The 23,426-nt window shown below is 32.7% G+C and overlaps 1 protein-coding gene across 4 annotated transcripts in view; it reads left to right on the top strand.

Moving 5' to 3' along the window:
• The window catches only part of ATP9B (ATPase phospholipid transporting 9B (putative)), a 448,624-nt gene that overhangs the window by 356,260 nt on the left and 68,938 nt on the right, over positions 1-23,426 (top strand). For all 4 annotated transcript variants that reach the window (XM_074273531.1, XM_074273522.1, XM_074273514.1 and 1 more), the window contains exons 16-17: positions 15,060-15,221; positions 16,033-16,125. In XM_074273531.1, coding sequence (XP_074129632.1) covers positions 15,060-15,221; positions 16,033-16,125 — 255 coding nt within the window. The remainder of the gene's footprint in view (positions 1-15,059; positions 15,222-16,032; positions 16,126-23,426) is intronic.

Below are 23,426 nucleotides of genomic sequence, written 5' to 3'. Positions count from 1 at the left end.
ATCATCATATAATATTGATGTTGCCGTGTACAATGATCTGCTTCTGCTCACTTCACTTGCACAAGTTCATGTAAGTCTCTCCAGGCCTCTCTAAAATCAACCTGCTGTTTGTTTCTTATAGAATAATAATATTCCATTACATTCATATACCATAATTTATTCAGCCATTTCCCAACTGATGGACATCCACTCAGTTTCCACTTTTTTGCCATTATGAAAAGGACTGCAGCAACTTTTTTGCACATGGGGTGCTAGAGGGAAAATTTAACCTTAGGGACATGATTGGGATTTCTGACAGGACGTGGCAAGGTGAGGAGGCCACCACCCTACAGAAGATGGGCTTCAGGAGTTTGATATAACATATTTCTGACTGGAGGACCTCCACAAAGAATGGGACTATGGAGCTTAACTAATCTCTTTCAGAGCCTTCTCCCTGCCTTCCCCAGGGATCAATTTTATCAATTCTTCAGTTTCTCTCTGTCCACCACATCCACCATTCAAGATACCATATGAATGTGAAATTCTATTAAAAACAATAAACAGAAAATATATGACATTTATAAATTTCCTGGAACAAATATAATTAAAATAGAATGACATCTTAATTGCAAACATATGCAGATATGTTTGGATACATGTGTGTGTGTGTGTATATATATATATATATATATATATATATATATATATATATATATATATATATATATATATATATATGTTTGTAATTACAAGTAATATGTAGCCACATTTTACTAACGAGAAAAGAAAGCAAAATATATTCCATTTATCCTTCTAATTATTTTTGTGTTTGGTTAATTAAGAACTTGGTAATTTAATTATTATATATTGATATTGGCAACAATGGTTTACTTTAAAAAGGTAGTTAAAAGCATTATCTGTGATTCAGATGCAAACTGCAAGGCAAAGGTCACCAAAGGGCATAAATTAAACAGGTTTTTTAAAATATGCTCTCCATTTTGTAATTGTTTAACATGATTGGCTAATGTCTCTGTTAATGGAATTTTAAATATTTTTAAGAGACCTTCATTAATTTAGTATGTGATTCATCCTTTTTACTATAAGATCTAAAATGTTTTCCAGAATCCTACATTGAATTTTATAGATAATGTTTGTATTCTCAAAATCTAATTAGGGAAACTTCTACCTGTTAATAATTTGGTAACAATGTTTTCAATGTTGCCAAGAAAAGAGTAGATATATAGAAAAATCATTTAGTAGGTGACCTTGAACCTTAGCCAATCATCTTGAAAATAGGAAACTGGGCCAGATGCAATTTAAAAGTAAAATACTAACTCATATTCCCTGTATAGGCTAGATCCATAACAAATTCTTTATAGAAAAGAGTACATTTACATTGAAAATACTATATCTCTGAACATAATATATATCATAATAATTATCAATAAATATTATAATATAATACATATATTTGTTTCGTTTCTCTCCCAAGTTCTGCTGTGCACATGGTAAGGTTTTTTTTTTTCCTTATTCTATTTTGTGTTTAAATTTTAAGGGGGAGAACAAAAAATATTATATCTGAAATAGGTCAATATTCACATTCTCTTGAAATCTCTGATAAGATACCAGGTAAGAAACAACTTTTTTTGTTTGTTTGTTTGTTTTTGTTAGACAATTGGGATTAAGTGACTTTCCTAGGGTCACACAACTAGTAAGCTATTTCTGAGGCCGGATTTGAACTCAGGTTCTCCTGACTTTAGGACTGGTGCTCTGTCCATAGCTCCATCTATCACTTCATTTCTGTGAGAAGTTATTTGGTGCACATAATAAAGTATTGATCTTGGAACCAAGGAGACTGAGTTTTATTTTCTCCTTTAATATATGCTGATTGTGTGAACTTGGGCAAGTCAATAGTTCTTTAGGCAGTGCTATAATTATAACTGTATAATTATAAGAAGTACATGAGATTCCAGCTTGCATTAGTAGAGGAATACTTTACCAGGGAGTTCCCTATACCAATGAAATCACACATCCTGTTTCTGTCTTCTTTTCTTTTTCTTTCTTTCTTTCTTTTTCTTTTTTTTCTTTTTTCTTTTTCTTTTTTTTTTTTTTTTTTTTTTTGTATTTATTTGCTCATTTTGCAAAATGTTGAAGATTACATCACCCAATTTGTTAGTGACAAATAGCTCTAGTTCAGTTTAACTACTTAACAACAGGTGGCACTCCAAAGAGAATATTTACATCAAAGATACCCCCAATCCTTCAAGGTGCATAATCTCCCGTACCCTACCCAGGTGTCTCTAGAGGAAATTAGACTCACAACTCACCAAGTTCACTTACAAAGGCAGTGTTTATGCTAAATGAACCTCCCACTAAGTTTAGGTCCCCAAATTCATTCTCAGAGATATTTATGTATTATGTATCTCAATGTATTGATTCTGGACGCTGCAACAACTGGCCTGGATTCTGACTCCCAGATCCCAACCACTTCTCTCTAAATCAAGTTCAGTGACTCCATTCCCTTCATTTCGAATTGAACAAATGAAAGGGCTGAATACCCTTTCATATGGACTCAGTGAAGAAAGAAGGCCTTTCTATTTGACTGTAAGGTCGTTGGGGACTAAGACTATCTTCCCATTCTTTTGTTCCCAGAGCCTAGCACACAGTAGGTGCTTAGTATATACTTTGACTGAATGCTTCCTTCATTAGGTGTTGTCACAATTCTAAAGCAGCACAGTTAAAGACAGTGAGATGAAATAAAAAGAGTAGTTGGAGATTAATAGGCTTTTGAATACCTTGAAAGCCAATTAGAATTTCTCTCCACGCTGTTATCAGTACTCGTGTGTTTCTCTCTCTCTTAGTTTTTTTTTTCATAGTTTTCAAGTAATGCTTCCTAAATAATTTCTTCATCACAGAATAAAGTTCTAAGTGAAAGATAAGACAAGTAGACAATTTTGACAGCAATATTTTGACTTAGTTATATAATTTTAAAAGAAAGCATGTTTATATATATATATGTTTGTGCATGTATTAGAGATTAATAGTTTCACATATAATTCTTTTTTTTTATTCTGCTTTATAAATGGAATTCAGCATGTCAAAACAACTTTATTTTAAAAGAAACTTAAAATTCCCATCTTGTTTCACCAGATTATTTTTTTATAGTAGGTATCTCATATGTGCTAAATTTATAATCTTTTGACTTTTTGCTAATATTTTATTGTCCCAACGCCAAGTTCTTTTTGTTCCATTCTGTTTTTCAAAACAGCCACTGTATAAGGCATGTTTTTATTTTATCTTGGGTTGTCACCAATGATATTTGAGTAGAAAAGTAATGGCCAGACTTGTGTTTTAATAACATCATTTTGACAACAGGATGGATTGGAGAATGTAGAGTTTGGGGAGGCAAGAAAACAGAAATTTCTGTAGCAATCCTGATGAAAAGTAACAAAAGCCAGTATTTAGGGTAATGCCAAAAACTTTTAAAGAATCAACTACACTTACCTACTTGTCACTACTTGTCCACTTTTAACTCTAGAACTTCTGGATTCCAGCCACCATTTATTTCAGTTGCTCTTTCAAAGCCAACAGTGATGTCTTAACTACTAAATCCAATAGCACTTTTCTCAGTCTTCTACCTTTCTTTCCTTTGCTACTTTTGATACTTTTTATACCCTTACTGCTAGATGCTTTCTTCCTTAGTGTTCTGTGACCATTATTCCCCCACATACCCAGTTCCTAACCTTAGAGTTATTTAACACCATGGGTAAAATATCCTATACATTTTGTATGTAATGGACCTCTTTGGCAATCTGGGGAAGTCTATTAATGCCTTCTCAGAATAATGTTTTTAACTGCATAAAATAAAATTCATTAGGATTACAAAGGAAACTTAAGTATAATGAAATAAAATTATCAGAATGATTTTTAAAATCAAATTAATGAGCATCAGGTTAGGAATTCTTATCCTAGGCTCTTTAGTTCCTAGTGATCTATATCCATTCATTCAATAGATTTTATTGTTTCTGTTCTACATCTCTTGCACTATTTCTTATCTCTCCATTTGCATGACCACCATTCTAGTTTAGGCCCCAATGTCCTCTCAGCTGGCCTGTTGTAATAGCTTCCCAATGGGCCTCCCAATTTCAAGGCTTTCCTCTCTTAAACCCATCTTGTGTACAGCTGCCAAAGTATCTTTCAGCACAAATCTAACCATATCACACACTCCCTACTCCCCTAATCAGAAACCTTCAGTGGCTCTTTGTTTCTTCTATAATAAAATCTAAGTCTTCCAAAATTTGAACATAACCTACTTTTCAAGCCTAATTTCACACCGCTCCCTTTAGTGTCCTTTATGTTTCAATAACCCTGCATTAAATTCGATACATCTTACACAATCTTTTTCTTTCCACATGCTTTCTATGTACTGCATCTTCCTGCATCCTCATCTACACTTGAACTTAGCTCAAAGGCTATATCCTCTAGAAAACTATTTTTGATCCCCTTAATCTTTTACTCCTTCCTTTTGTACTTTTTTTTTAAACCATTTTTCACCCTTTTTAAAGAAGAGGGCAAGGAGCAAAGGGAAGATAGAGAATAAGGTTTAGGGAACTATACTATTAATAAACATAACTGAATGGAAATGAGAGAAAACTGGAACATCATTTATTCCGCTACAGCTAAACTAAAAGGAAAAAAAAAAAATTGGGGATTGCAGTCATGATTTCATGCTAGGCAAAAGCAAATAGACTATTAAAAGAGATAAACAAGAAATCTACATTATGCTTGGTTATCATAAATAGAGAATGAATACCATTATTTCATATATGCACCAAGTAGTGTATCATCAAATACCTAAAAGAAAAGTTAAATCAGTCACAGAGAGATGGAGACAATCAAGGCAGTCCTTAAAGGAAAAAAATACATATATTTAAAGAACAGTTCAATAAATTTGGTATGCAACCAAAAAAAACCCTGGAAAAATTAACTCATCTTTTAAAACCCTATACAAACCATAGAAATTTGGAAAAACAAAGAAGAGTAACAAAATCAAAAACAAAAATAAATAATAAAATTGACAAAACTAGAAGCTAAGATATTGGTTTATTTTTTGTTCTGTTTTGTTTTGTTTTCCTAAAACAAAACCATTAAGCCCTTAACTTCTTTTATTTTATTTTTTAAAGAAAAATTAAATTATCATTATGGAAAAAATGAAGATGAGCTAACAAAAAATGAACAAGAAATACATGAATATTACATACTATCTTTTAAAAAATGAGAATAGTAAGAGTCCTATTAAATTCCTTCTTTGATAAAGAATACTATTGATACATAAAAATAAAAATAAATGAAACACAGAAGCTAAACTACAAATATAGCTAATGAATAATAATAATAATGAATTTTATAATATAATATAATACATATAATAATATAATATAATAATAATAATGAATTTTATTATAATAATAATGAATAATAATGAATTTTAAATTAGCAAAAAGTTTAGAGCAATTTATCAAAAAAGATTATACTCTTATGACCAAATTGGATTTATAACAGGAATGCAGGGTCAAACATAATAGACCATATTTATTATAAGAACAATAGAAATCATAAGACTGTATCAATCAATACAGTAAACAACTTTCAATAAAATTCAACAGTTATGTTTGGCAAAAACATCAGAAAGTATAGGAATAAATAGACCTCCATGTAGTAAGTAATATTTATCCAAAATCAAGAGCCAAGATTATGTATAGTAGGAATAAACTAGAGGTCTTTCTATAAGATTATGGTAAAATAAAAGTACCACTTTATCACAGTTATGTGATATAAAATTATAATAACATAATGATAGAATATTAGAATTAGAATAATATAATATTAGATAGAATATTCTGCAGAATATTAGAATATTTGATATGATATTAGAATAATGTTACTTAGAGTAATAAGGGGGGGAAAAGGGAAATTGAGGATTTTTTCCCATTATAATAGTTTATTTGAACCCTACAGAGAACACTAGAGAGTGAAGTGAAACAATAAGTTTAGAATATGACATTTCTATGTTACCAACAAAACTCAGCAGAAAAAGACAAATTTCATTCACAGTAATTAAGGAATATTAAATTACCACAAAAGCCATATAAATGCCATTATTCCTTCCACACCATGGGGGTTTGGAATATAGCACCTGCACAATCTGGAAAACCTGCATAAATTTTTTTGTACCAGAGAAGAAATCCAAAATTTTTTATGGGATACCTTATTGCAAAATTTGGTCTGATACTATATAATATTATAAATATGTTTATGCATTTCTGAGTTTCTGAATGTTTTCTGTCATCTGCTAATCTTTACATGTCATCTTTGGTTTCCTCAAAATTCCAACCAAATTCCCATTTAAATTCTTATGCCAACCCACAACATTGAAACCCTGATGGGAAAGAGATAATTATACCAAGTACTCCTTCCAGGAAATTGACTGAATGCATTATGAAAGCTGCCTAGGCAGTAGTGCAAAGAATTTATTCTTAGAGATAGAGACTGGACTCAGGATACCAAGTAGGAGATTATTATGGTAGAATAGATGAGAGATGATCAGCACCTGAAACAAGGAGACATTGAAATTATATGGGAAGGGACAAATGAAAGAGATAACATAGGAAGATTGTGAGAGATAACATAGTCAAGGATGAATGAAATATTAAATCTGAGTAACTTAAGACTTTTCATCAATAGAAAAAGGAAAGTTAGAAGTGAGGTCAGTTTTATAGGTGTGGTTAGGAGTGAAGTTTTGGACATTCTGAATTTGAAGTAACAGTGGGACATTCAAAAGAAGTTGTCTGAAAATAAAGAGCTGATAAAGCAGTTTTATAATCAAAAAGAAGACTGGCTTACAGCCTTGTTGTCTACATTAAAAATGATATGTAAAAGAATACAAGTGAATAAATTTCCAAGGAAGAAAATTAAGAGAGGGAAGATAAGATAACCAAAGATAAAACCTTGTTAGACATTCACATCTAGGGGACAGGAAAAGAAAGCAAATGAGGAAGGCTGATAGAGGAAACAGAATCAGTGTGACAGAATCCCAAAGGAGAAGAGAGTTTATATATCCCAGTTAATTTCTCTCTTGACTGTGTGTTAAACTCTGAAGGAGTTTCTCTCCAGTTAATCTGGAGGAGAGAAGATTTAACCAAAACATGATAAAGGTCTTCATTTATTTGAAAAGCTACCATGTATATAAGGGCTTAAACTTATTGTTTATTGCTCTCCAGAGGTGACAGAACTAAGAGTAATGGGTAGAAATCACAGAAAGGCTTTTGATTACATAAAGAAAAATTTCCCAAAAATTAATTTGATAATTAGAGCTTTACAAAATTGGAATGGGCTCTCCCTCACTATAGGTCCTAATGTCTGAAAATACAGAGCTGAAAATGCAGGCTGTATAACTAATTACTTGCTTGATATGTTGAAGGGAGAAATATTATTTGGATATATCTGTCTAAATTAATTGTAAAATACCTTCTGATTCTATGAAAAATATTTATAAATAAAGCAGAGAATTGCTATTTTCTTTTGTTTCATTTTAATATTAAAATGCAGAAAAATACATATGTACAATCAGAGTTGTGAATTGTCATTGTGAGTAAATCAGCCTGGTTGAGTTAAAGTAATGGTGTCAAACCAAGCCTGACTAGAATATAATTTTTTTTCCCCTGAGGCTGGGGTTAAGTGACTTGCCCAGGGTCACACAGCTAGGAAGTGTTAAGTGTCTGAGATCAGATTTGAACTCGGGTCCTCCTGAATTCAAGGTGCCACCTAGCTGCCCCTGACTAGAATATAATTTAATTAGGAAATGTGTAACAAAATAAAAATACGATGCAACCTAGATAATGTTTGTGGTTTTCTAAGTCAATAAGCAAAGTTCTAAAGGAATTCGTTTCTATTTTGAGTTTGGCACTGTTGAATTAAACCATAGTCTTATACAAAAAATAAATGAACATGATTTCAGCAGCTAATATTTTTAAAGTGTCATATATCGGTCTACTAGCTATTTTTATTCCACAGTGACTTTCAGTTTATATATATTTGAAAACACTTTAAATATCCAAAGTAAGTTTACTGAATCCTGAATATTATGGACTTACAATATTTTTCCATTTTAATGATTTAAAATAAAAAAAAGCTTAAAAACTTTTGGTTTCAAGTTTAAGATCGATATAGTTTTTTTTTGAAATTTAAAATTATTTTGAATATAAATTCTTTTATGTTCTCTCATGTGATTAATTCCTATAGAGAAGGATTAATCTTAAATCTGTGAAATGATCAGTATTTTAAAATATATGGCATTTTAGGCCAGGTATATTGAGCTAAAATGACTTTGCTACAAGTTACTAACTCAAATGGGTTGTGAAACCATGCACAAACTAAATAATAAACAGATGTGAGTCACCAAATATAGAACGGTTAAGTCCTAGCTGCAATAGGACACAAATGAGATGATAGGGTATTAGAAGAAAGATACAATTTACAGGTCAAAATGTAATAGTAACTTTTCACTGTGTAAATTGGAAATCAACCTTGGGAGTATTGGATCATTTTCAGCTTCTATAGAAGTGTTATTGAAAAAAAAAATCTTTTAAATTGCTTTCCTGTGATTTTGAACATTTGAAAATGCTTTTTTTTTAGTGTCCATTTCTTATACTTTGGTGTATTTATTTTTCTACTTATATATCATCTTTTATTAGTGCTGACAGTCCCACTCACTGACATTAGTAATATCCTGTAAATTACAGTTTTGCCCTGAACTGTGATTTTAGCAAAGTATATATAACTTTATAAAAACTAGGAAACTCAGAGGCTGAGTTCTAATTCCAATTGTACTTAGTGAGTCACTGGGTGATGAACATATTCAGAAACATTTCTACCCATTTTCCATCCATTGTAGAAATCCTTCAGAAAGAAATGAAATGTTGAAATTAAAAAAAGAAAAATCAAGTGTACTAATTAAAATCATGAAAGAACTCAGTTTCCTGGTATACTAGAAAGAGTGGCAGCTACCATTTCCTTTGCAACTATAGAAAAGTCATTTAACCTCTCTTGACTTTAGTTGCCTTATCAAATTAGGTGACTACTAAGAACTCTTGCAACTTTTAGCATTCTGTTACATATCTAATTTTTTATTAGTTGTTTAGAACAGGAGCACTTGGTTAGTAAATAACATAGGCTTGGTGTGTGTTTTTGTTTTTTAATCTTCCTCTCTTTAAAACAAAAATTAAAGAGAAGAAAAACTCCAGCAGAAATGATCAATACATAAGAAAAACATGTTGTTAGATGTAATGTTCCACATAAATAGTTCTTTGGCAAAAGGACATAGGGGTAGTTTTCTTCTCAGATCATTTGGGTGGAGAGGTAGCACTTTATTTTTAATAATTTCACAACATTCAATTTTAATCATTTTGAATTCATTTATGTTATTGAAGTTAGCATGTGTGTTGTTATTCTGGCTCTGCTTCATGTTGTTTCAATAGAGGGTGGGAAGAAATTTGTTTATGTATTTCCATGTTCATCATTTCTCAGTACACAGTATTGTTCCAATACATTCATGTACTGCAATTTTTACAGATTTATTATAGGACAAACTATGCTGCATTGATTTAGTTTTTTATATAATGACCCATAATATAAATACTTAATTTAAATTCAGTATGTATCTGTTAATGTTTGCTTATATACAAATACCTAGATAGATATATGATTTCATTGGTATAGATAACTTCCTTCAACTTTGCTATTACTTTCTCATTATGTAGTTATCATCTATGTCCTGGATTCCATATAATTCCATATCTTCAGTATGTTCTATAGGCGAGCTCTCCAGTATGTTGGATTCTTTTCATGGCTCTTTTACTATCATAAGGATACCAGTATAGCACTTGAGCATTCTCTAGCTTTCACACTTGTATTTTTTGTTGTTGTAATCATGTCCAACTCTTCTTGATCCCATTTGGAGGTTTCTTAGCAAAGATAATGGAATGGAAATCACTACTGATCAGAGAAATGCAAATTAAGACAACTCTGAGATACCACTACACACCTGTCAGATTGGCTAAGATGACAGGAACAAATAATGATGAATGTTGGAGGGGATGTGGGAAAACTGGGACACTGATACATTGTTGGTGGAGTTGTGAAAGAATCCAGCCATTCTGGAGAGCAATTTGGAACTATGCCCAAAAAGTTATCAAACTGTGAATCCCCTTTGACCCAGCAGTGCTACTACTGGGCTTATATCCCAAGGAAATACTAAAGAAGGGAAAGGGACCTGTATGTGCCAAAATGTTTGTGGCAGCTCTTTTTGTTGTAGCTAGAAACTGGAAGTTGAATGGATGTCCATCAATTGGAGAATGGTTGGGTAAATTGTGGTATATGAAGGTTATGGAATATTATTGCTCTGTAAGAAATGACCAACAGGAGGAATACAGAGAGGCTTGGAGAGATTTACATCAACTGATGCTGAGTGAGATGAGCAGAACCAAAAGATCACTATACACTTCAACAACAATACTGTATGAGGATGTATTCTGATGGAAGTGGAAATCTTCAACATAAAGAAGATCCAACTCACTTCCAGTTGATCAATGATGGACAGAAATAACTACCCCCAGAGAAGGAACACTGGGAAGTGAATGTAAATTGTTAGCACTACTGTCTATCTACCCAGGTTACTTATACCTTCGGAATCTAATAATTAATGTGCAACAAGAAAATGGTATTTACACACATATATTGTATCTAGGTTATATTGTAACACATGTAAAATGTATGGGATTACTTGTCATGGGGGGGAGGGAGTGGAGGGAGGGAGGGGATAATTTGGAAAAATGAATAAAAAATAAAATAAAATAAAAGGGTTTCTTTAAAAAAAAAAAGATAATGGAATGGTTTGCTACTTTCTTCTCCACTTTTACAGATGAGGAACTAAGATAAACATGATTAAATGAGAAAATCATCTGGGTCACAAGTGTCTGAGGTCAGATTTGAATTCAGGAAAATTAGTCTCCCTGACTTCAGGCCTTGCATTCTATATCTGTTGCTTCACATAGTTGTCCCTGTTTTTACACCTTGACTAATTCATATCCTTTTCTGATTTCTTAATATGTATTTCCATGCCATCACTTATGCATGAGATATCATCAGTAATGCCCTCCAGCTTATTTACATCAGCCATCCATTTTTCCATTGCCCTTTGGACCACCTGTAAACTTTTAGTTTTTAGGAGAATTTGGTGTTTTGAGATTTATACCATTACTGGGAAATTATTTGCATCAGAAGATCAATGAATTCTACACTTGAAGGAAACAACTTAGGCTATTTTGTTCATCTTATACCTCAGTTAGAACCCTTCTACAATAAATCTAACATTCTCATTCAGCTTTTGGTTAAAGACACCGGAGTGTAATGAAAAGAATCTGTTGACTAAAACCAGAGGACTTTGATTCAAATCTTGTGCCTGATAGATTCTGCCTTTCTGACTTTCAAACTTCAATTTCTTCAATTGAAAAAGGAAGGTATTAGACTATATTCCCAACTCTAAGATCTAGATTTACAACTTTAAATTTACAGTCCTAATAATCTTGTAACTTCTAATAAAGGGGATCACGTTTCTTACAGTAACTCATTTTAGCTTTGAATAGTTATGGTTCTTAGGAATATTTTTCTTATATCAAACCTGAAGTTTCCTATTTGCAACTTTAGTCATTTACCAGAATGTAGTAAGCATTTACTTGTATTGCAGGCATTGTTCTACTCACTAGGAATAAAAAGACAAAAAACAAAATAGTCCCTCCTCTCAAAGAGTTTAAATTCTATTGGGAAAGACAGCATGTACATGTGTACATACAAAATCAACACAAAATAAATACAAGGTAATTAGGGAAGAATGAGGAAAGACATAATATAAAAAAGAGGTGCCTCAGCAATGTTTTGAAAGAAATGAGGGATTCTTTAAGGCAGGTAAAAGATGAGAACATTCCTAGCCTGGGAGCAGTCCAGAACCAAGCAGACCAAATGCCTGGAGAGACATGGAGATTACTCTGAAAGGAACACAGAGAAGGCTAACTTGGCTGGACCATAGAGTTCAGGAGGGAAAGTAATATATCATGAAATTGTAAAGGAATGTTGGGTTCAGGTTGTAAAAGGCTTTAAAAGCTACAGTGAGGAGTTTACATTTTTATCATAGAGACCAAAGGGAACCACTAGAGTTTGAGTAGGAAAGTAATATGATCAGACCTGTGCTAAAGGAAAATCACTATTAGCTGTGTGGAAGGTGGACTGAAGCAAGGAGAAGCTTAAGGTAGGAAGACTAAGAAGGACATTGTAAAAGTATAAGCAAGAGATGAGACCTTGAATTAAAGTGGTACCTTTGTGAATGGTGCTAAGCAGACGGATACAAAAGATGTGGAGATACAAAAGATGGCAAGATTGTTAGGAGCAATTTTGATCCGTTACTCCTAGTTCTGCCCTCTATGCCCCTCTATGCCCAAAGAGAATATGATGGCTCCTCTTTTATTTTACTTGAATATAGCTATTCTTCCCCCTGTACCCCCAAATCTTCCCTTTCCAGGATAAATAGCCCCAGTTTTTGTCATCATATCCCTGGATGATAACTGCAATTCTTAGCATCCTGCCTACCCTCATGGATAACTTCCAGCTTATCACTGTCACTGCTGAAATGTTTTGCCCAGAATTGAACACTGTCTCCAGCAATGTTATAACCATGGCAGAATACAGCCATAACAGTTTTTGACAGAATCTTTCTCTCTCTTTTTATTAATTATAGTTTTTATTTACCAGATATATGCATGGGTAATTTTACAGCATTGACAATTGCCAAACCTTTTGTTCCAATTTTCCCCTCCTTCCCCTCCCCCCAGATAGCAGGTTGACCAATACATGTTAAATATGTTAAAGTATAAATTAACTACAATACATGTATACATGTCCAAACAGTTGTTTTGCTGTACAAAAAAAAAAAAAAAATCGGACTCTGAAATTGTGTACAATTAGTCTGTGGACAGAACCTTTCTTAATGAAATTTAGGTTTTGTTAGCTTTCTTGGCCTCCATTTTCTGTTACTAATTTTAGCACATCATAGGTATTATATAAAACCTTATTCCTTTGCTTGTACCTATTGAGTCACCTGCAGAAAGATGGTAAAAATCATTTCAAGTGTTCATACCTTTTCATTTAGCAATGTCTCTAGCTATATATAGTCTTATCACCAGGCCCATATTCAAACTATTTCCAGCTTGGTAGAATTAAAGCAAATGCTTTTCATAAAAATCCCTTGAAACTAGCAGGGCCACTTTGCTCCAAGATAAGATATAGCAAAATTTTAGTGGAGGAATTAGGATTAAGGTAAATTATATGGTAAAATTGAGACAAAATACATCCCTCTATTCAGCAATCTCTAGTGGTTCCCTGTTATCTCCAGGATCAAATATAAAATACTATTTAACATTTAAAACACATAGTGAACCTGGTCCCTTCTAACTTTTCCAGTCTTCTTATACTATATACTCCTGTATTTACTCTTCCATGCAGTAGCCACTGGCCTCTTAATTCTTTGTGAAAGATATCCACACTCTAAATTAGATAGACTCTGAGCACTGACTGTTTCACGCTTGAAACTTTTTCCCTTATCATATTCTTTTCTCGATTTCCTTGGCTTCCTTCAGGTCTCAGCTAAATTCTTTGTGCATGAATTTTTTCCCAATCTTCCTTAGTTCTTAATGTCTTCTGAGATTAGCCTAAATTTATCTGTATATATCTTCTTTCCTTGTTGTTTTTCCTCATTAAATTATGAACTCTTTAAGAGCAAAAACTGATCTGTGCTCCTTTTTTGTATCTCCAGTTCTTAGCACAGTGCCCAGCACATCGTAAGCACTTAATAAATGCTTATTGACTAACTGACAAACAAATTAGAAGATGCAAAATGGAATTCAAGTAAAAAGTAGGTGTAAGTTAGCATGTCAGAGTCTTCTACAAATCAAACCAGGTGATAATTTTATGTAGGAAGATATAGAGATCTCTAGAATTTTTTTTTAAATCCTCTTTATATCTAAATTATATAAATGGAATGCATCCTTATCATTAGTGGCTATAAATATGTCTATGGAAGCCTTATGGAATGCCATTTGATCTATTCCTGATTATTTTTGAAAATCATGATGAAGTCAGATAAAACCTTTTTTTTAAAAAATATTGAAAAGGCATTGTTAATTGAAGATCAAAATTACTTTGGAGAACAGTTCTGAGTTATATTATTTATAGAAACTTAAATATGTAGCACTTAAAAAGTAAAGCTATTTTCAAAAATAACTGAAAATGTTTTTAATATTAAAATATTTTCATTTAATATTCATAAATGGCTGACTTTCTATTTTAATATTTTCTTATTTCATAATTAGTTTATTTTAAATGTCAAAATATTTTAGTTTAAATATATTGTCTCATCTGTATTATTATAGGGCCAGTACAACGTTCTTTTGCAACGTTCTTTGGCCTCTGATCAACATGAAAAAGTCATCTGTTTACAATATTATCAGATCAGTAGACTCAAAAATAGAAAGAATATGAGACAACATCTGGTCAGTTCTTCCAGAATCAAACTATCCAGGACTGACTGATATTTGTTTCCTATTAGTTTTCAAAGACTTCTGGGGAGCTACTAATGGAAATTCACTTCAATTTATTAGATACTAATTATATTAAAAAGTCTTCATAGTGAATGATGTGCTCTTTAAAAAAAAAAAGTCAAGTAAACTTTTTCGTTCATATTGCATACCTAGAAAAATACTATTCAGTGTGGTACTTAGAATGATAAACTACTTCTCCACTCCCACCCTCTCATACCTCTAATCTTGAGATGAGGAGGTAGGAACTATTAACTTTCCTAAGTGTGTTACAATCACAAACTTCCTGACCTCTAACTCTAAAGCCTACTATTTGTCTTTGATGCTATTTACATGAAGGAATAATTGACCTTTAACATTTCACATGATTTTCTTTAGGTAGCTCTGGTGCAGTGGACAGAGAGTGTTGGTCTTACCCTTGTTAACAGGGACCTGACCTCAATGCAGCTGAAGACCCCTGGTGGACAGATTCTGACATACTCTATTCTACAGATTTTTCCCTTTACTTCTGAGAGCAAACGCATGGGAATCATAGTAAGGGTAAGTTCTTTAGATTTATTTTAGAAAAATACTTTAAAAGTACTCAGCTTCAAAATATACACTATAAATAGACTACTCTGAAATGGTAGTTTCAATTAATTATTTAAAAGGTTTTATTCTTGGCATCTAATATTTTGTGAAATCGATAAAGAGCTGAATAAACAAAGTTTCATCCTTAGTCAAAAACCTTAGGTTTATGGTAAGATATAGGAAAGAGAGGTTAAGCATACAATTTGCTCTTTCTACACTTACCTTATTCAACAAGGCAAACTCAAGACCAGCCAACAATGAATAAAAATCAACTAATCAACTGTTGACAAAGGAATTAGTGAGCCATCTAAAGATATAAAATAACTACCTAATAAGGTAAAAAGCTGAATATATAGGAATGCTTGTTTGTTAACCTTAGATGTTAATCTGGGCTGTTTGAAATTAAACATAAATGTGTTTGGTTTATTTGTTCTTTATGACCATAAGTTTACCAAATATACTTTTGACCACTTTTTGAAAAACACAGTTCATTGATATAACTTGGAAGCTTGCAAAACAACCAAGTACTAAATTATTCTATAAGAATTTGAGAAAAGTAATGTCTATATTGCTATTATATTCATAAATCTTTTGACAAAATTTATTAGCATCTCAAAGATCAAATAAAACATATGTTTTTAACTCTTGATTTATGTATCTGATGGGCAAATTCAGCCCACATAGCAAAAGATTTGTCACAAAGAAATAAATGTATTTTGCATTCACCTAAAAGTTAGTTGTTAGAGGTAAATGGACATATTTATTTTCATTGCATTTACAGGATGAATCTACTGCAGAAATTACATTTTATATGAAAGGTGCTGATGTTGCTATGTCTAGCATCGTACAGTACAATGATTGGTTAGAAGAAGAGGTAAGACCTTCTAACTTTTTCCATAAATTGAATTCTACAACATATTTAAATGACTGAGTTTTACAAATAGCAGAGAGAGAATATTATCTTTGTTATATAGAGCCAGTACAGGTATTATTTTGCAAATAATTTTGACCTCTGATCAGCATGAAAAAATCATTTGTTTACAATATTTATTAGATTTCATAGACTCAAAAAGAACGTGAGGCACACATCTAGTCAATTCCTCTTCTTCCAGAATTAAACTATCCAGGACTGACTAGATATTTTCTATTCTTGATTTTATTTTACTACCAATACTACTAGAACAAGTTTACAAAAGGGAATTATATATATAGCTTTTATTTACCAGATATATGCAAGGGTAATTTTACAACATTGACAATTGCTAAACCTTTTGTTCTAATTTTTCTCCTCCTTTCCCCCCCCAGATGGCAAGTTGACCAATATATGTTAAATATGTTAAAGAATAAATTAAATACAATATATGTATACATGTCCAAACAGTTGTTTTGCTGTACAAAAAGAATCAGACTTTGAAATAGTGTACAATTAGCCTGTGGAGGAAATCCAAAAAGCAGGTGGACAAAATTAGAGGGATTGGGGATTCCATGAAGTGGTTCATAGTCATCTCCCAGAGTTCTTTCACTGGGTGTAGCTGATTCAGTTCATTACTGCTCTATTGGGACTGACTTGGTTCATCTCATTGTTGGAGAGGGCCACATCTATCAGAATTAATCATCATACAGCATTGTTGTTGAAGTGTACAATGATCTCCTGGTCCTGCTCATTTCACTCAGCATCAGTTAATGTAAGTCTCTCTAGGCCTTTCTGAAATCATCCTGTTGGTCATTTCTTACAGAACAATAATATTCCATAATATTCATATACCACAATTTATTCAGCCATTCTCCAATTGATGGGCATCCACATAGTTTCCAGTTTCTGGCTACCACAAAGAGGGCTGCCACAAACATTCTTGCATATATAAGTCCCATTCCCTTCTTTAAGATCTCTACAAAAGAGAATTCTAAGCCAAGCAATTGGTATCCAACAGAATTACTTAGAAGAAGGAAGCTTTCATTTCTTCATGAAGCAAAAAAGAAAGCAATAAAATAAAGCACAGAAGTGAGTATTTTTTAAATTGGTGTTTGCAGCCACTTCCTTCTTTAATATAAATCATGAAGTGGATGGCAAATAATAATCAGCCATTTTGAAGAATATTTTGCATTCTGCTAGAAAAAAATTGAGAATACTAAAAATTATACACTCAAATTTCAAAATAGTTTTATGAATGCAACCAGTATGATGATATAAATCATTTTAGAAACTATCATTAACCTAATTAGACTTTTAAAAATTTATTTAATTTACAGTTTATGCAATTTACAAGAATTTATGCATCCTAGACTCTAAAACCTAGACTCCACCAAATTACACATAAAATAATCATATTTCTGTCTCATATTTTATTTAGTTAGGATTCTTTCTTCAGATGGTCAGATTTCTGGGGGCGTTTAGAAGCTTAAGTAAAAGCTTTTAACTGTTGGCCAATTTTGTGCCTGTTTCATATATACAAATCATACATTACCATATCTATATATTTACATATAACCCATTGTATATTTTGGCATCAGTGGTGATCTGCCCTACATAAAGACAATATGTGAATATAAAGATCACACCACATTATGTTCATAATGGTGCTGGCAATATGAATCAATACCTCCTTCAGGGCATTTTGATTTAATCAGGGACATGAATAAATTAAATTCCCTCAAGACCTACTAGAATGTCATAAAAATTACTTTTGGCGATAATGATGCACAATTAATTGTAAAGTATTTGTTTAATTTATTTAGCATTTTGGGGTCAAATCAATAAATGTCTTGCATCAAACAGACAACATTAAATTCTTTCCCACAATGACAACTTTATTAAGACCATAATGTATTTTTTCCAGTAATATTAATTTTTTAAGAGAATGTCAAAGGTTTGCTATATATATCTCTATATACAATAATAGCAATAAAAAATAATAATTATTATATAGTGCTATAAGATTTGTAAAAGCCTAATTTACATAGTTATCTTTTTCCATTCTTTTTTTTTTTTTTTTATATATATATATATATATATATATATATATATATATATATATTTTATAATATTATCCCTTGTATTCATTTTTCCAATTTACCCCCCCTCCCTCTATTCCCTCCCCCCGACGACAGGCAATACCATACATTTTACATGTGTTACAATATAGTCTAGGTACAATACATGTGTGCGAATATCATTTTCTTGTTGCACAATAAACATTAGAATCCGAAGGTACATGCAACCTGGGCAGACAGATATTAGTGCTAACAATTTTCATTCCCCTCCCAGTGTTTCTTCTCTGGGTGCAGCTACCTCTGTCCATCATTGATCAACTGGAAGTGAGTTGGATCTTCTTTATGTTGAAGATTTCCACTTCCATCAGAATACATCCTCATACAGTATTGTTGTTGAAGTGTACAGTGATCTTCTGGTTCTGCTCATTTCACTCAGCATCAGTTGATTTAAGTCTCTCCAGGCCTCTCTATATTCCTCCTGCTGGTCATTTCTTACCGAGCAATAATATTCCTTAACCTTCATATACCACAATTTACCCAACCATTCTCCAACTGATGGTATCTTTTTCCATTCTTACAGTAGCTTTCTAAGGTAGGGCCCAGTATTATTCCTGAGGCTGAGAAAGGTTGAGTGATTTGCCCAAGGTGGCATGGTTTCCAAGTGTTTGAATAAGAATTTGAACAGAAGGTTTTTGAATCCAAGGCTAATAGTATATCCAATCTACCCATGTAACTGCCTCCATTAAAAGCTAAGCTCAAAAAAGCAAAATCCTTATCTGTATATATTTTATTTTGAAAGAATCTTGCTTTCTCAAAAATAACAGTAGAAGCAGCTAAATAGTACAATGGATAGAGCACCAATTCTGAAGTCAGGAAAATCTGAAGTCAAATCCAGCCTCAGATGCTTAACACTTATTAGACAAGTCACTTAACCCCTATTGCCTCACAGGGAGGGGAGGGGAGGGGAAGGGGTGTGGGGGATGGAAGAATAATACTAAACAAGTTCATGAATATACAATTATCTGTTCTTAAGAAAAAAACCCTAAAATTATAATGATGGGCTTATATAAATAAACCTTTGCTCTCAAAATCAGGAAATAGTAGACTCTTCACCTGGAGAAAGTGAATTTTTTTATAAATTTGACCCTGGAATTTTGGAATGTTCATTGTGAGAAAATGAAAAAATATCACTACTGAGCTGTTAGTGACTAGAGACAAACTCTGCTTAGTTTACAATTTGCTTGACTTTTTGCTTGATTTATTTCCTTCCTATTCAGATATCTCATACTGTTATTGTTATTCCTAGATTCAGAATTCCAAGACATATTAGTTGAAAGACCAATACTTTATAATTTCCTTTTTCATATTAATTGAGGAGCCCCACTCAATGTCTTTCTGAGCAAAATACAGCACTCATTTTAATTATTCTGATAAATTATTGTATCTCTCAAAAAAGTTCTCTGTTTTACTAATCTAATTATTTTAAGATTTGATCTTATGTAAAATTACTTCTCTCTATAAAGATTGCATTATAAATTATTCCTAGGTTAATAACTAGAAAATAATCATGAATAGTTATCATTCTTTATCAACTTTCACAATTAATAATAACTTACATTTGTATATAGTTCTTTCATCCCATCAATCCTTTAAAGGTAATAGTAAAAATATTATGACCACTACAATATAGATGAGGAAACTAAAACTTAGGATTTAAGGGTTTTGTCTTTGATTGCATCCTTTCTCAACATAGAATCTATAATCCAGGGGTTCAGTCCAGAACTCTTTCCATCTTATAATGATTCTCTAACATTATTCTCATAGTTTGTTCTTTCCCCTATATTAAATGTTTTCAGATTTCAAGAAAGCCTTTTCTTTTCTCCAAAGGTACAGTTGTTGGCTGAAGATTTGCATTAACTTTTATGAAAAAACATAATTAAGTGACACAAATGTGTATATATGTATATAGTAAATTTGTGTGGCATAGTGGTCATGCTCATATTCCATAAGGGAAAATCATGAGAGCATTCTCCCTTCTGTCCACCAAAGAAGCATACAGAGATTCTTGATCTGAACGTCTGAGTCAGATAAAATCTTGATATTAAAACTATTTCTTTATTTTCTATCAGTTAAAATTTAAGTTTATCTTTCCCCATTTTAATATTGGGAATTTGATAGTGATGATATCAATTGTAAACTCTCAGAAGGTCAAGATTCAGGAGTAAGTCTTTCCCAGTTACTATAACTCTGCCTTAAGATTCATCTCTCATTTAATAGAATTTATTTATTTATTTTGCTGTGCTATATAGGGTAACATCTGTGATGATTGCTCTAGGGGTTATAGCTTTCATTTCCAACTCAATCCTAGCAGTATATTAACCTGATTTATTATTATTTATATTTTGCATTTTTGAAATGAGTAATACATTAACTCATTTATTTGTTTAGTGATTTTCTGAAATATATCTTCAATCTATAATCTGCACATTTAAATTGCTTTTTTTGGAATATGTGTATTCTAAATTTGCTATTCTAAAGCCACAATCTACTAAGGAAGTACATATAGTATGCATCAAAGTTCTTCAAAAGACTATTTTTTGTTCTAGCGGCTTTTCTGCTGGGATATGTTGTCATAAATTTCTTCATTTTATAAGACCCATGAAGAATAATATAGTCAAATTTGGAACATATAGCTTTAGGATATAAAAATTCTTGGGAAAAAAACGGATGATACAAATAGTACCAAGCCTTTCAAGATTTTTATAATGGTATACTTAAATGCAAAATAGAATCATAGATTTACAAATGGAAGGGATCTTCTAATAGATCAACCCCATCTTTAATCAGGCCCAGAGAGGTTAACATGCCCAATTTCAGAGCTAAAGAGTAGAACCCAGTTTTGAACTGTAGTCCTCTGCCTCCAAATCTATCACTCTTTCTACTGTTCTACAATATGTCCCCTTATCCATGCAGCAGTGATGTTTATTACAAATTCTTTTAGAAAATGTTATTATTAAAAAAAATTTTGTTGAGGTTTAGTTTGATACCTTAACCTTGCTTTTCTCAGTTTTCAAACTTTTTAAAGCATATGTTACTTATGGAAAACTATGTAAAGAAAAGAAATGTTACCTTTGAAGTTTTAAAGCCAATATCATTGCCAAAGAGAATTTCTGAATTACACATTTATTTAATGAATAAAAACAATTAATTTGTTCTTTGTCCCTTTCAATCATCTTAAATGGTTTTAATTTTAGGATAAGGTAAACATGAGATGTTTCAGCAATATGCTCACACACAAAGAGAAATTTAAACCACAAAAATTTAAAGTTTAGGATTAAAGCACAATCTGAAACACTGGCATTGTTAACATAAATAAGCAATCTGTCCGTTAAAATAAGTCCCTGCTCTTGTCCAAGGACTAAGAAATTAAAACAGGTTCCATGAGAATCAGGCATCACGCCTAAAAATAAATTTAATAAATTCTTTGTCTTTTTCAGTTCTCCCTTTGTTTGGCTTTAATGGGAATCTGAATTTGCAAAGGGAGTTTTGTCTGATACTGCCTACTAGCATAAGTTTATATTCTCTTATTATTTTGATTTGCAAATTAGAGATACTCCTTCCCTTGGTTGTAGCGAGCTGTCGTCTCCAGAAGCTGCCGGATCGCTCTCTGGGAAGAGATCTGCTGTGTCTACTCAAATCTCTCCGATTCTTCTTCCTGTAGTGAACCGTTGTCTCCAGGCAGTTGCTGTTAACTCTTGTCCTTAGAAGTGACTTCCCTTCCTGCAGAGAGCCCCGTCAAGCCTGATGCAATGCAGAGTCTTTCTTCTTGAATCCTGGCTCTGAATCTCCTCCAGCTCTTATCCTTCTCCAGGCCGATCTGCTCTCTGGGCCCAGTGCTATCTCTTTTATCCTCCCAGAGAATGGGCGTGGGATAATGCAAGGGCTTCTGGGAAGAACCACCCCAGCCAATGAGCTTGCCCCCTCTATCAAGTCAACCTGAGTTCTCACCTTGTAATTGTCCAGAAAACCTGAATTCTCACCTTGTCACTGTCCAGACAACCTGAGTTCTCACTTAGTAATCCTAACATCTCCCCCTTTCTTTTGATTTAGAACATAGGACAGTCATGACCTTGAAACATAAATCCATCAATATGGGAAGTATTACAGATAATTACATAAATGACCTTGAAACATAAATCCATCAATATGGGAAGTATTACAGATAATTACATAAATTACATAAGCACATAGTAACATAGTAACATAACACATGCTAGAAGTATATAACATAATCATAAATTGAAAATTTATAAATGTCCATAAGTCCATTGTCCATTAGTCTCATCTTGTGTGAGGAAGTCCAATGATTCCTGCTGGTTTTTAAAGTTCTTTAACAGTCTTCTTATTATCCATGCTCTTTCAGTGTCAGATGTTTCTTAGATCTTCTCCTTTATTTTGAGATCTTTCTCTTTTTCTGTCTCTCTCTGATGGACAAGGCGAATATGACTCGTTGGCACCCATCTGATTCCTTCTCCTGCTGAAGAAATACAAGCAAACCCTCTCCCCCAGGCAGTTAACCTATCTGGTCCCTTCCATTCACCACTTTCTGGATCTCTCCACATCACCTGGCGATTATCTAAGGACAGTGGAGATGCTCTCACTGGACACTGCCCTTCTGGTGGGTTATAAAACCTGTCTGCCGGAGCCAGTGCATCTTTGTCAAAAATTAGAAAATTAATGGTATAGAGAACTAAATTTAGAAGTTCCCTAGGGCTACCTGTGGCTCCGCCTTTCTTTTGTTTTTGGAGGAGTGTCTTAATATCTCTGTTTCTTCTCTCTACTATTTCCTGTTCTTGAGGATTAAAGGATATGCCCATGGTATGTAAAATCTTATACTGTGCACAAAAGTGTGTAAAATGTTTGGACGTATATGCAGGTCCATTGTCTGTTTTTATTGCTTGTGGCACACCCATAATTGCAAAAGCTTGTATAAGGAATTCAGTGACCACTCGGGCTGTCTCTTTTGCTGCTGGCATTGCAAATGTGTATCCTGAAAAGGTGTCTACCACGACATGAATAAAAGATAGACGACCAAAAGATTTATAATGGGTCACATCCATTTGCCAGATTTCATTGGATCTCAAACCACGAGGATTCTTCCCTGGAGGGAGTGTAGGAGCATGG

This window comes from Sminthopsis crassicaudata, chromosome 1 (assembly GCF_048593235.1).
Source record: "Sminthopsis crassicaudata isolate SCR6 chromosome 1, ASM4859323v1, whole genome shotgun sequence".
Taxonomy (NCBI): Eukaryota; Metazoa; Chordata; class Mammalia; order Dasyuromorphia; family Dasyuridae; genus Sminthopsis; species Sminthopsis crassicaudata.
This window is presented reverse-complemented; position numbering and strand designations above follow the sequence as displayed.